The 12,716-nt window shown below is 43.5% G+C and overlaps 1 protein-coding gene across 6 annotated transcripts in view; it reads right to left on the bottom strand.

Moving 5' to 3' along the window:
• LOC125457680 (probable cationic amino acid transporter) overlaps positions 1 to 12,716 on the bottom strand; it is an 86,300-nt gene that overhangs the window by 12,552 nt on the left and 61,032 nt on the right. For all 6 annotated transcript variants that reach the window (XR_007248672.2, XR_007248671.2, XM_048542233.2 and 3 more), the window contains 2 exons: positions 9,334 to 9,542; positions 5,794 to 6,671 (listed from right to left, as the gene is read on the bottom strand). Coding sequence is in view for 4 of the 6 variants with exons in the window: in XM_048542233.2 (XP_048398190.1) it covers positions 5,794 to 6,671; positions 9,334 to 9,542 (1,087 nt within the window). In the remaining 2 variants the exon portion in view is untranslated. The remainder of the gene's footprint in view (positions 1 to 5,793; positions 6,672 to 9,333; positions 9,543 to 12,716) is intronic.

Raw genomic sequence — 12,716 nt, forward strand, 5'->3', positions numbered from 1 at the left:
ACACTAAGGTCGGTGGAGTTGTGGATAGTGACGAAGGATGCTGTAGGTTGCAGAGAGACATAGATAAGCTGCAGAGCTGGGCTGAGAGGTGGCAAATGGAGTTTAATGCAGACAAGTGTGAGGTGATGCACTTTGGTAGGAGTAACCGGAAGGCAAAGTACAGGGCTAATGGTAAGATTCTTAGCAGTGTAGATGAGCAGAGAGATCTGGGTGTCCTGGTACACAGATCCTTGAAAGTTGCCACCCAGGTTGACAGGGCTGTTAAGGCGGCATACAGTGTTTTAGCTTTTATTAATAGAGGGATCGAGTTCCGGAACCAAGAGGTTATGGTGAAGGTGTACAAAACTCTGGTGCGGCCGCACTTGGGGTATTGTGTACAGTTCTGGTCACCGCAATATAAGAAGGATGTGGAAGCTTTGGAAAGGGTGCAGAGGAGATTTACTAGGATGTTGCCTGGTATGGAGGGAAGGTCTTACAAGGAAAGGCTGAGGGACTTGAGGCTGTTTTCGTTAGACAGAAGAAGGTTGAGAGGTGACTTAATTGAAACAAATAAAATAATCAGTGGGTTAGATAGGGTGGACAGGGAGAGCCTTTTTCCTAGGATGGTGAGGGTGAGCACGAGGGGGCATAGCTTTAAATTGAGGGGTGAAAGATATAGGACAGATGTCAGAGGTAGTTTCTTTATTCAGAGAGTAGTAAGGGAATGGAACGCTTTGCCTGCAATGGTAGTAGATTCGCCAACTTTAGGTACATTTAAGTCGTCATTGGATAAGCATATGGACGTACATGGAATAGTGTAGGTTAGATGGGCTTGAGATCGGTGTGACAGGTCAGCACAACATCTAGGGCCGAAAGGCCTGTACTGTGCTGTAATGTTCTATGTAAACAAACAGGGCCCAAGCATGCTTAGTCTTCATTAAAAATATCTGGGTAACTTGCTAATTTCAGTTCACAGGCAGCACACCTGATGAATTAGCAAAAAATTAAGATTAAATCCCATGAATGGGATTAGTGAGGGTCTGGAAGAGGTGAGGTAGGATAGCAGTTGACTTTTTGTGGAGTCACAGATAATGAGGGTGAATTCTGCGGAGTAGAAGCAACACTCCACCTTCTATTCAGCAAAAATGATTTTTTTTGTTAAACTTACATCATCTCTGAAGACTTCTTTGCATCGCATGACATTCAATTATTTGTATCCACTATCCCTGACTGGCCTAAGTTTGGCCTTAAACCCCTTTGTAGCAATAGGTCTCTGTTAGGGTGAAGGGAAAAGCTGACAGGTTTAGGGGTCCCTGGCTGACAAGGGATATTCAGGCTGTGGTCAGGAGAAAGAAGGTATACTTTGGATTTAAGCTATCAGGCTCAAGTGAATCCCAATATGACTAAAAAAAATTGTACAAGCACAATTAAGAGGGAAATCGGAAGAACAAAATCATGGTACGAGATGGATCTGGCACATATGGTTAAAGATAATCCCAAGAGGGCCTATAGCTGTATTAAGTGTGGAAGAGTGGCTGGGGAGAGAATAAGTCACCTTAAAGATTAGCATGGCTATCTACGTGTGGAACCACAGGAAATGGGAGAGATTCTTAATGAATATTTTTCCTCAGTGTTTACAGAGGAGAGAATTATGGATCCTAAGGAAATAAGGGAAGCAAGTGGGGATGTTTTGAACGGCATACATATTACCAGAGAGGAGGTGGTTGCTGCCTTAGATCACGTAAGGGGGATAAATCCCTTGGGCCTGATCAAGCCCCTCCTCGGATATTGTGGGAGGCTAGCGAAGAAATTGCAGAGGCCCTTGCACAGGTTTTTCTTCATCTTTAGCCACTGGTGAAATTCTGGAAGACTGGATGATAGCTAATGTTGTTCCATTGTTTAAGAAAAGTAGCAAAGGCATGACAGGAAACTACAGACCAGTGAGCCTGACATCAGTGGTAGGCAAGTTATTGGAGAGGATACTGAGGGACAGGATTAACAAACATTTGATAGGCAAGGTCTGGTTATGGATAGTCAGCATGGATTTGTGCATGGGAAATGTTGTCTAACAAACAAAAACATAACTAAGAGGATAGATGAGGGTAGGCAGTGGATGTAGTAAGGCCTTTGACAAGGTCCCAAAAGGCAGACTAATCATGACAGTTCGGTTGCAAGGGATCCAGGGAGGTCTAGCTAATTGGATTCAAAATTTGCTTGATGATAGGAAGCAGAGGGCGATTGTTGAAAGTTGTTTCTTGGACTGGAGGCCTGTGACTAGTGGTGTGCCATAGGGGTCAGTGCTGTGACCTTAGTTATTTGCTATTTACACAAATGATCTGGATATGAACATACAAGGCATGATTAAGAAGTTTGTGGATGAAACAAAATTAAGGGGTATCGTTGATAGTGAAGAAAGTTATCAAAAATTACAGAGGGCTCCTGGTCAGGTGGGGAAATGGGCTGTGCATTGGCAAATGCAATTCAATACAGATAAATGTGGCATGTTGCACTTTGGAAAGTCAAGCCAAGGTAGGATTTATACAGTAAATGGTAAGGTCCTGAGGAGTGATGTGAACAGAGAGAACTAGGTGTACAAGTACATAGTTCATTGAAAGCGGTGTCACTGGTGGACAGCTTGTGAGGAAGGCAGTTAGCATGCTCGCCTTCATTGGTTGAGTCATTGACTGCAAGAGTTGAGATGTTATGTTACCATTGTATAAGTTGTTGGTGAGGCCGCACTTGAAGTATTGTGTACTGTTTTGGTCACCCTATTATAGGAAAGGCATAGTTAGACTGGAAAGTGCTCAAAGAAGATTTACGAGCATGTTGCCAGGATTAGTATGCCTGAATTACAAGGAGAGGTTGGCCAGGATAGGGCGTTATTCCTTGGAGTGTAGGAGATTGGGGGGTGAATTTATTGAGATATATAAAATCATGAGGGGCATGTATAGCATGAAGGCCTGTAGTCTTTTTCCCAGGGATGGGAAATTGAAAACTAGAGGGCATAGGTTTAAGGTGAGAGGGGGAAGATTTAAGAAGGACCTAGCGGGCAACTTCTTCATGCAGAGAGTCGTGCATATATGGAATGGGCTGCCAGAGAAAATGGTTGAGGCAGGTACAATGGCAACATTTAAAAAACATTTGGATATGGACATGGATAGGAAGGGTTTAGAGGGATATGGACCAAACGCAGGCAATTGGAACTGAGTGAGCAATTATGGTCAGTATGGAAAAGTTTGGTCCAAAGGGCCTGTTTCCATTCTTTATTATTCTATGACTCTATAAAGGAGCCCTAAGACCTGTTTTCATAGCTTCCAAGGATACTTGAAAAATGGTCCAATCCTTTGTAGGGTTAGAAATCTTTAAGCATGGATTATTAGCCAATGGAATCATGTTCACTTTACACTGCAGAACAACAACTGCCGTTGACTACTGCCTGGAACAAAAACAGAAATTACTGGATAAACTCAACAGGTCTGGCATCATTTATGTAGAGAAATCAGAGCTAATGTTTTAGGTCAAGTGATCCATTCTCAGAGCTGATGGCAGCCAGAAAAATATTGATTTTAATGCAGAAGACTGGGGGAGAGGGGAGTAAGGAATAAATGATAGGTAGTGATAAAGTCCAGAGAGGGAAAGATAGTTGGACAGAAAAGGAGTGAATAATGATCAGGCTAAGAGGATGAAGAGCTATTAATGGGGACTGTTCGCAGTTACAATGGGTTGCATGTGATAGCAGACCATGTGATAACAAGGCCTGGTATGTGAGGCTTGGAGTGAGGACATGGGCGAGGCTCAAGCCCTGAAGCTGTTGAACCTGATATTGAGTCCAGAAGGCTGTAGAGTTTCCAAGTGGAAAATAAGGTTCTGGTCTTCCAGCTTGCACTGACCTTCACTGGAGCACTTTGGCAAACCTAAGGCAAAGGTGTTGGACAGGGATCAAGATCGTGTGTTGAAGTGACAAGTTACTGAAAGCTCAGAGTGTTTTTTTGGAGGCAGAGTCCAGTAAGTAGAGAACTCATAAGCTTTCACTCTTCACATCCTTAATAAAGTAAATGAACCCTAACTTGAGATCATTACTCTCTCAGCACCATTGTAACATTTGTGTTTGCCAGAACTATCTTTAGATCCTCTGCATGTTTGATTGGAGCATTTGTGTCATCTTTTGTTGATGCCTTTTTTGTTTTACAGCAGAGGACCATCAAACCTGTGGCTTTTACACAACAGAATAAGACCACTGACAAGCCCATCCATCCCCAATTTCCCGAGCCTGAACAAGTTTCTGTATTAAGAAGTGCCTCCCTCACCCTTCCTTTTCATTTCTCTTTTTCGACAATCCTCACAAAGGACTGGGCTTATAGTGACCCATAAATTTTATTTAGGATGCAGCAGAGAGAAAATCATCAGTCAGGTGTTACCTAAGGGACTTTGTGGAAATCTAGCCATTAATCTTCCACTGTTCCAATTACAATTGCAAGAGAAAAGTACTCAACAATCAGTGGAGGTTTTCTATTTAACGTAAATTTGTTACAGTTTCATACAAAAAGCACTGTGATATTTCTGAGATAACTAGGTGTAGAACTGGATGAAACTGCAGGCAAAGCTGGACTGGAGGAGCAGTAAGGCTGGTGTTTCAGGCCTAGACCATTTTTCAGAAATGGGGGAGGGAAAGGAGGTTCTGAAATAAATAGCGAGCGAGGGGGAGGCAAATAGAAGATGGATAGAGGAGAAGATTGGTGGAGAGGAGACAGACAGGTCAAAGAGGATGGGATGGAGCCAGTAAAGGTGCATGTAGGTGGGGAGGTGGGGAGGGGATAGGTCAGTTCAGGGAGGACAGACAGGTCAAGGGGGCGGGATTAGCTTTGCAGGTAGGAGATGGGGGTGGGGCTTGAGGTGGGAGGAGGGGATAGGTGGGAGGAAGGACAGGTTAGGGAGGCGGGAATGAAATGGGCTGGTTTTGGAATGCGGTAGGGGGAGGGGAGATTTTGAAGCTTGTGAAATCCACATTGATACCATTGCAGGGTTCCCAAGCGGAATATAAGTTGCTGTTCCTGCAACCTTCGAGTGGCATCATGATGGCACTGCAGGAGGCCCTGGATAGACATATTGTCTGAGGAATGTGAGGGGAGTTGAAATTGTTTGCAACTGGAAGTTGCAGTTGTTTAGTGCCAACCAAGCGTAGGTGCTCTGAAAAGCAGTCCCCAAGCTTCTGCTTGGTTTCCCCTATGTAGAGGAGGCCACAACGGGAACAGCGGATACAGTTTACCACATTAGCAGATGCGCACATGAACAACTGCTTGGTGGGGGGAGGTGTAGGGGCAGGGGTAGCACTTCCTGCGGTTGCAGGGAAAAGTGCTGGGTGTGGTGGGGCTGGAGGGGAGTGTGGAGCAGACAAGGGAGTCACGGAGAGAGTCGTCCCTTCAGAAGGCAGATAAGGATGGGGAGGGAAAAATGTCTTTGGCAGTGGGGTCGGATTGCAGATGGCGGAAGTGTCAGAGGATGATGCGTTGGATCCGGAGGTTGGTGGGGTGGTACATGAGGACAAGGGAGATTCTGTTTTGTTTGTTATTGCAGGGAGGGGTGTGAGGGATGAGTTGTGGGAAATGCAGGAGACATAGCCAAGGGCATCCTTGACCACTGAGGGATGGGGACGTTGCAGTCGTTGAAACATGAGGATATCTGAGATGTACAGGAGTGGAATGCCTCATGATATTTCTGCCTGGATGATGCTAAGTTATTCATAGTCAGGTTTGATGCTTTTATACAGCCTAATTCGAGCATCAATGATGTACTCAAACCTTTAATCACACTTACCTACGAAGCACCAAACTGCGAAGCGGATCCAAGTTATACTGGAGAGCTTCAACATGAGGTACATATTTACCAACATGGCAAATGCAGGCACAAAGGGGACACAGGGTGCCATGTATGGCAGCTTCTTGGGGTTCTCAGGTTGCTGTAGGATCACAAAGATCAGTGAGCAGATCAGCAGTGCCATCAGAATGATCAGTAGGATGGCCCACCAGCTCCGGTCATAGATGTACTCTTCCCCAAAAATGGCAAAGGAGCAGAAGACAAACATCAAGACAAAGAGTAACATTACACAGGTGGTGACTGTGCGTCCAGTGACAGTGGTGGGACGATCCATTTTACTGGGCAGGCCGAGCCTAATCCTCATAGTGTAGTACCGAGGTCCAATCAGCTTCTTAAGCTTTATTAAGTAGATATTCTCGGACTCATCTGCTTCTATTCCTGAGCTCATATCCACCGTACCATAGTTAGGATGGTTCATGCTATAATTGGACTTGTCTGGTTTCCCAATCAGCATCTCATTGTCACCCAAAGATGGTAGGTTCTTTGCTCCACAAGTGTTCTTCCCAAGGTCAGTATAATGTTCCCCTTCACTCATAGGGGAAATGGCCTCTTTCTCACACTCGGCTAGCACACCTTCCTTCTTCTTAGTACCTTCCTCTGATAAGAACTTAACAAAGCCATCAATATCACTCTCAGGCTGGTAGCGGAGAAGTAGGACACACACCGATACCAGGGTGTAGGCGAGGAGCGTTCCAATGGACATCATTTCAATAAGGTCCCGTAGGCTGACCAGCAAGGCGAGAAGTCCTGCAAGGAATCCTGAAACAATGCAGGCCACAACCGGTGTCTCCGTGTAGTTACTTACATGGGCAAAAAACCTAGACAACCATAACCATAAACATTATAGCATGATCTTATATCAACATCAAGTACAGCTTTGAAACAGGTCATTTGTCTCAATGTGTCTATTCTTGTGTTTATAGTCCCCATGAGCCTCCTCCCAGCCTTATTCATTTCCTTCTATTCCTTCATCCCTCATTTGTTTATGTAGCTTCCACTTAAAAGAATTTCTGCTTCTGATCTCAAATATCCAAATGATTATGTATCATCAGTTTGCATTCATATGTTTATTGGAGTAAAACATCACTAGCTGCTTCACAAAACATGATCAAACATAATGTACCAAACAGTCACATGAGAAAGTATTAAGTCTGAAGACCATAAAGGGGTAAGCATTAATGAGGATCTTAAAGGAGGAGTGAGGGAGAGAGGAGGAGGGGTTCAGCAAATAAATTCCAGCACTCAGAGGTTCTGTGCTACTCAGCTACCAAAGTGATAAAAAAAAACAGCAGTACTCAAGAGACGAGAAATAGAATACAGAGATCTCAGAGGATTGTGGAACTGGAGCAGGCTAAAACACGGAGGGGGTAGGGCATGAAGGAATTTAAAACAAAGACAAAATATTTTAAAATCAAAGTGTTCCTGGTCTAATATCAATCAATCAGTGAGCACATTGGCTGATGAGTGAACAGTACTTGGTGTGAATTTTTTGCGTATTCATTAATGGGGTGAGGGCATTGCATTTATTGCCCATTCCTAATTGCCCAGAGGGCAATTCAGAGTTAACCATGTTGCTGTGGGTTGGGAGTCACATGTAGGCCAGACCAGGTAAGGACAGCAGTTTCCTTCCCGAAAGGACATGAGTGAAGCAGATGGGTTTTTCCGACAATCGAAATGGATTCACAGTCATCATTAGATTCTTAATTCCAAAAATATGTTATTGAATTCAAATTCTCACCATCTGCCATGGTGGGATTCAAACCCGGGTCTCCAGAACATTATCTGTGCCTCTGGATTAATAGTCCAATGATAATACCACTGGGTCATTGCCTCCCCATTAGAATATGGGCAAAAGTGTTTTTGTTGGGTTAAAATTTACATCATCATGATGTCGGCTAAGGATGTAAAATTGCATGATTTCTGAAGTTAAACTGCTTCAATTTTGCAAGTGGTCACTTTGACTAATAGACCAAACCATTTAAAGGAAATTTTAACTCCCTTGTTCGCTCCACACTGCCCTCCAACCCCACCACACCCGGCACCTTCCCCTGCAACCGCAGGAAATGCTACACTTGCCCCCACACCTCCTCCCTCACCCCTATCTCAGGCCCCAAGATGACTTTCCACATTAAGCAGAGGTTCACCTGCACATCTGCCAATGTGGTATACTGCATCCACTGTACCCGGTGTGGCTTCCTCTACATTGGGGAAACCAAGCAGAGGCTTGGGGACTGCTTTGCAGAACACCTCCGCTCGGTTCGCAATAAACAACTGCACCTCCCAGTCGCAAACCATTTCCACTCCCCCTCCCGTTCTTTAGATTGCATGTCCATCATGGGCTTCCTGCAATGCCACAATGATGCCACCCGAAGGTTGCAGGAACAGCAACTCATATTCCGCTTGGGAACCCTGCAGCCCAATGGTATCAATGTGGACTTCACCTGCTTCAAAATCTCCCCTTCTCCCACCGCATCCCAAAACCAGCCCAGTTCATCCCCTCCCCCCACTGCACCACACAACCAGCCCAGCTCTTCCCCTCCACCCACTGCTTCCCAAAACCAGTCCAACATGTCTCTGCCTCCCTAACCTGTTCTTCCTCTCTCACCCATCCCTTCCTCCCACCCCAAGCCGCACCTCCATCTCCTACCTACTAACCTCATGCCACCTCCTTGACCTGTCCGTCTTCCCTGGACTGACCTATCCTCTCTCTACCTCCCCACCTATACTCTCCTCTCCACCTATCTTCTTTTCTCTCCATCTTCGGTCCACCTCCCCCTCTCTCCCTATTTATTCCAGAACCCTCACCCCATCCCCCTCTCTGATGAAGGGTCTAGGCCCGAAACGTCAGCTTTTGTGCTCCTGAGATGCTGCTGGGCCTGCTGTGTTCATCCAGCCTCACATTTCATTATCTTGGATTCTCCAGCATCTGCAGTTCCCATTATCACTGAAAGGAAATTTTGAATTGTTTAGAGCCTCTCGATGTCATGACAGTGAATCTGTAAATGCAATGTATTTGTTGTGAGGTACACCTCTGTTATGGTGTTAAACTCTAACTTCCAGCCAGGCCACAATTTATCCAAGACTTCCCTAACATGATGAACAGATAAAAAGGTCATTTGAGCCATCGGCTGTGATTTTCTCCTTCAATCACCATGCTTCAGGTTGGATATGCGAATAGTAATGCAATCCAGGAGACAATGGCTTCTTTGTGCATTCAAGATGCCATAAAGTAACATGGACATGCAGTGGTGGGTCCTCAAAGGAGGATCCAGGCTCTTTTACTAGGCTGCTGGACCTCAAGGCTAATTATGTACATTTATGGTAAATAAGATGAAGCTAGAAGACAGTTGATGTTGCAGAGGGAAGGACAATAGCTATTTTCGTATCCCCTGCTGTAAATAATCTCAAAACGTTTTCCTCTCACAGTTATAATCTCCTGCTCTATAAGTGGGGTTCAGAATGTGAGGAGAGACCACCAACCTGAAGAGTAGACCATCGTCAGCCATGGCATAAATCACTCTGGGCATTGGAAAGAGGGAGCCCAGGAGACTAACCGTCAATCCTGCCACTGAACCAATAGCAACAATGTACTTGGCTGCATGGAATCCGTGCAGTACAAACATCTCCATGAGCGGAGATTCCGTGTCAATGGCATAATAAGGCACCATCAGTGTCAGGATAACACTGACCTAGTAAAGGAAGGAGAGACATATAACACTGTCAGTAATGCAGTGCAATGAACACTTACCATTATCCACAAGTAGCAGGCAAAGGCTTAACCAGCAGAGTCTACTGGCTACCTACAAAGCAGCAGATGCACTCCTTTGACAGCTGGCCATGTGAAGAAGAATGTCAGGGCATTGTGCTCTGTTTGAAAGACCTATCATATGTAGAATTATATCGAAGTGTAAGCCTGCTGTTCAGCCCAATTGATCCACGCCAGTTTTACATTGGTTCCGTCAGCACTCATCTATCATCTTCCAATATTTTTCAATCCCACCAACCCACCTCCGCCCCATATCCCTCAAACCCACCTGCTCAACTTCTTCCAATATTCCTCCAGAAATGCATTGATTTATGCCCATTTCAATACCTTTGACTCAAAATGTATGATACAAACTGACCACTCTTTGGATGAATGAAGGTAAAAAAATCACACAACTCCAGGTTATTGTCCAACTGCGATAAGGGCAACGGTGTTATGTGATTTTAGACCTTGTCCACCCCAGTCCCAAACTGGCACCTCCACATCATGGGCGAACAAAATCAACCTCCTTTCATTGTTACTAAATGTTTACTAATTTTAACTTATATCCTTGATCTTAATGTTTGATAAACACATTTCAGTAATTCCTTTTAAATTACTCATTAAAGTATATATTTTTAATACCCGTTGTTATATTAGGGTTCATTCCAATCTGTTTAATGGTTTGATGTCAGATCTATATTCAGATGTCTCTGTTACCATTGCTTGTCTGTCATTCTATCCCATCTGCTTGAATATTGCTGGAGGTACTTCTGGCAACTGTTCAACTGGAGCATATTGCTGTAGAATACAGTATGAATGCTGAAATAAGCGTAATGGAACATTTAACAGGAACAGTCAGGAAGGCTCTCAGCCAGATATCAGCTGTGTTATTCACTCGCTTGTCTCAGTTTTCTCCATCAGTCAACATACTTCAGGTTGTGTATGCAACTATTAATGCAATCCAGGAGAAAATGGCTGTTCTGTTCTGGAGACTGTATGGCTAAAATTGAAGGCTCAGTGTATATTACAGTGAACAATCTCAACCCACAGGCTAGCAAGGTCCCAAGTTCAATCCTGGTCCATTTTCACAAGCCTTAGAAGAGGAATGGGGTGCAAGGACCTCAGTGACCTGAAATTTGAAAGGGTAAAACCGTCAGTGGTCCCATGCCCAATCATTATTGGGTGACAAAGTTGGCAGAGTGAATATCATTTTAATTCTTGCATGTCATGCCTTCAATCCTCAATTAGACTGACATTCAAAAGTTTAGTTGAGGGAACAAAAGCTGCTTGTGTGAAGTTTTATGCTCATTCCACGAGAAATACTCTTGTATTCAGAACTACTGTGCAGGCAAAACTGGGAGTTGCCATTCGTAGGACAAAGTGGGGAGGCAAAGTTGGGATCTTAGAGGAATAGAGGGTAGATTGAAGTGAAATGCAGAGCCAGGCACAAAGTTAAGCAGAGCCACTACCGTCAAACACTTACTGAAAGCATTTCTTGAATGTGATTGCTGAGAGAGGAAACGGTTAGGCACAGAGAGCTTGGAGCAAACACAGAATGTTGGGAAACTGAGCAGATCTGGCAGCAGCTCTGGAGAGAGAAACAAAGTTTTGAGTTTGGAATGACTTCTTCAGAATTGTCCTGGAGAAGAGCCGTGCTAGACTCAAAATGCTAACTCTTTCTTTCTCCACAGATATCGCCAGACGTGCTGTGTTTCTACAGCATTCTGTGTTTCTTTCAGATTTCTACACTTGCAGTACTTTGACTTTAACGGAGAGGCTAGTTCCTGACTTGGGCCAGAATATTGAGTCAGGTTGATGGCCTGGGTGGAGTGCTGATGCATCCACTTTTTCACTGAGAACTATTCTGTAAATTGACATGGAAGAGAAACTTTGTGGAGTGTATACAAGCATCAATTATTTGTCTAAATTCACACAGCCTCTTCGACTGGAAAGGAATCCCATTCCTCAATCAACTGTGCATAAATAGTGTACTACAAATCGAACAAGTTAAGCATACTTAAGCACATAATAATCTGTGTACTAGACCTCAGGAGGGACCTATTCACTTTCAAAGGAGTGCAACATTAATTTATAGGTATGACCCGAATGGTCAATTATGATGAAAGATGACATAAACAAGGCTTGTATTTTCAGGAATTCAAATGCTTAAAGGCTGATTTGATGAAAAGTTGCAAGATATTGGGAGCAACAATAGGGCTACATGGTTTATAGGGGTTATAGTTGAAAAGATGAACCCACATCTTTCAAGAATGAAATTACAAAACTCTTCATCTAAAAAAATTGGATACTACATTTGAGTTCACTTTAAAATTTAAGTTGACATTTTTTGTTATTCAAAATGTATATGGGAAAAATTAAATATTGAGAGTGGTCACAGATTGCCATGGTCTAATGGAAAAACTGGCAAGGTTTAAGGGGCTGAATGATCATTTCCTCCTCCTTTAAATGAATGGAAATGTTATGAGAGAATTCATTCCAAAGAAAGCTTGTGAGAAATTGTCAAGACTGTTGTAGATTTTATTTAAAGTTAAGGGAAATGTGGTTAAGATACCTACCAGCTGTGTTATAATAGAATGATCAAACAGGGTTAAGGGACTGAATTGATTGTTCTTGTTTTAATTATCGTGTCATGGGAATTTGGTCATAGTTCTGGGGGGAAAGATGAAATGCAGAATAATGCAAAGTATTTACAATTCAATCCATCAGGTTCATGTCAGTTTTTATGCTCTATGTGAGATTACTCCCACTGCTCAGCAGCTTATCTATCAACACATCCTTGCGTTCTTTTTTTGCTTGTGTTCAACTGCTGCCCATGGTAGTGGTTCCATATTCACACTGTTCTCTGTGAAAAGATGTTTCCTTTAACATTTCATTGGATTATTAGTGACCATTTTCATGTAGTTCTGCCAGTGGAAATATCATTTATACTAGCATCATTTTGAACTGTTTCATAATCTTGAAGATTCCTTTTTCACCACCTCTCAACGCCTTTGAAAAGAAAAATGCTAATTATTTCCTAAATGGTCCTTGTCACCTGGTTTCACACGATGGATCGGACAAATAATTGGATTCTCAACTAACTGTTGATTTTCCT

This window comes from Stegostoma tigrinum, chromosome 14 (genome assembly GCF_030684315.1).
Source record: "Stegostoma tigrinum isolate sSteTig4 chromosome 14, sSteTig4.hap1, whole genome shotgun sequence".
NCBI lineage: Eukaryota > Metazoa > Chordata > Chondrichthyes > Orectolobiformes > Stegostomatidae > Stegostoma > Stegostoma tigrinum.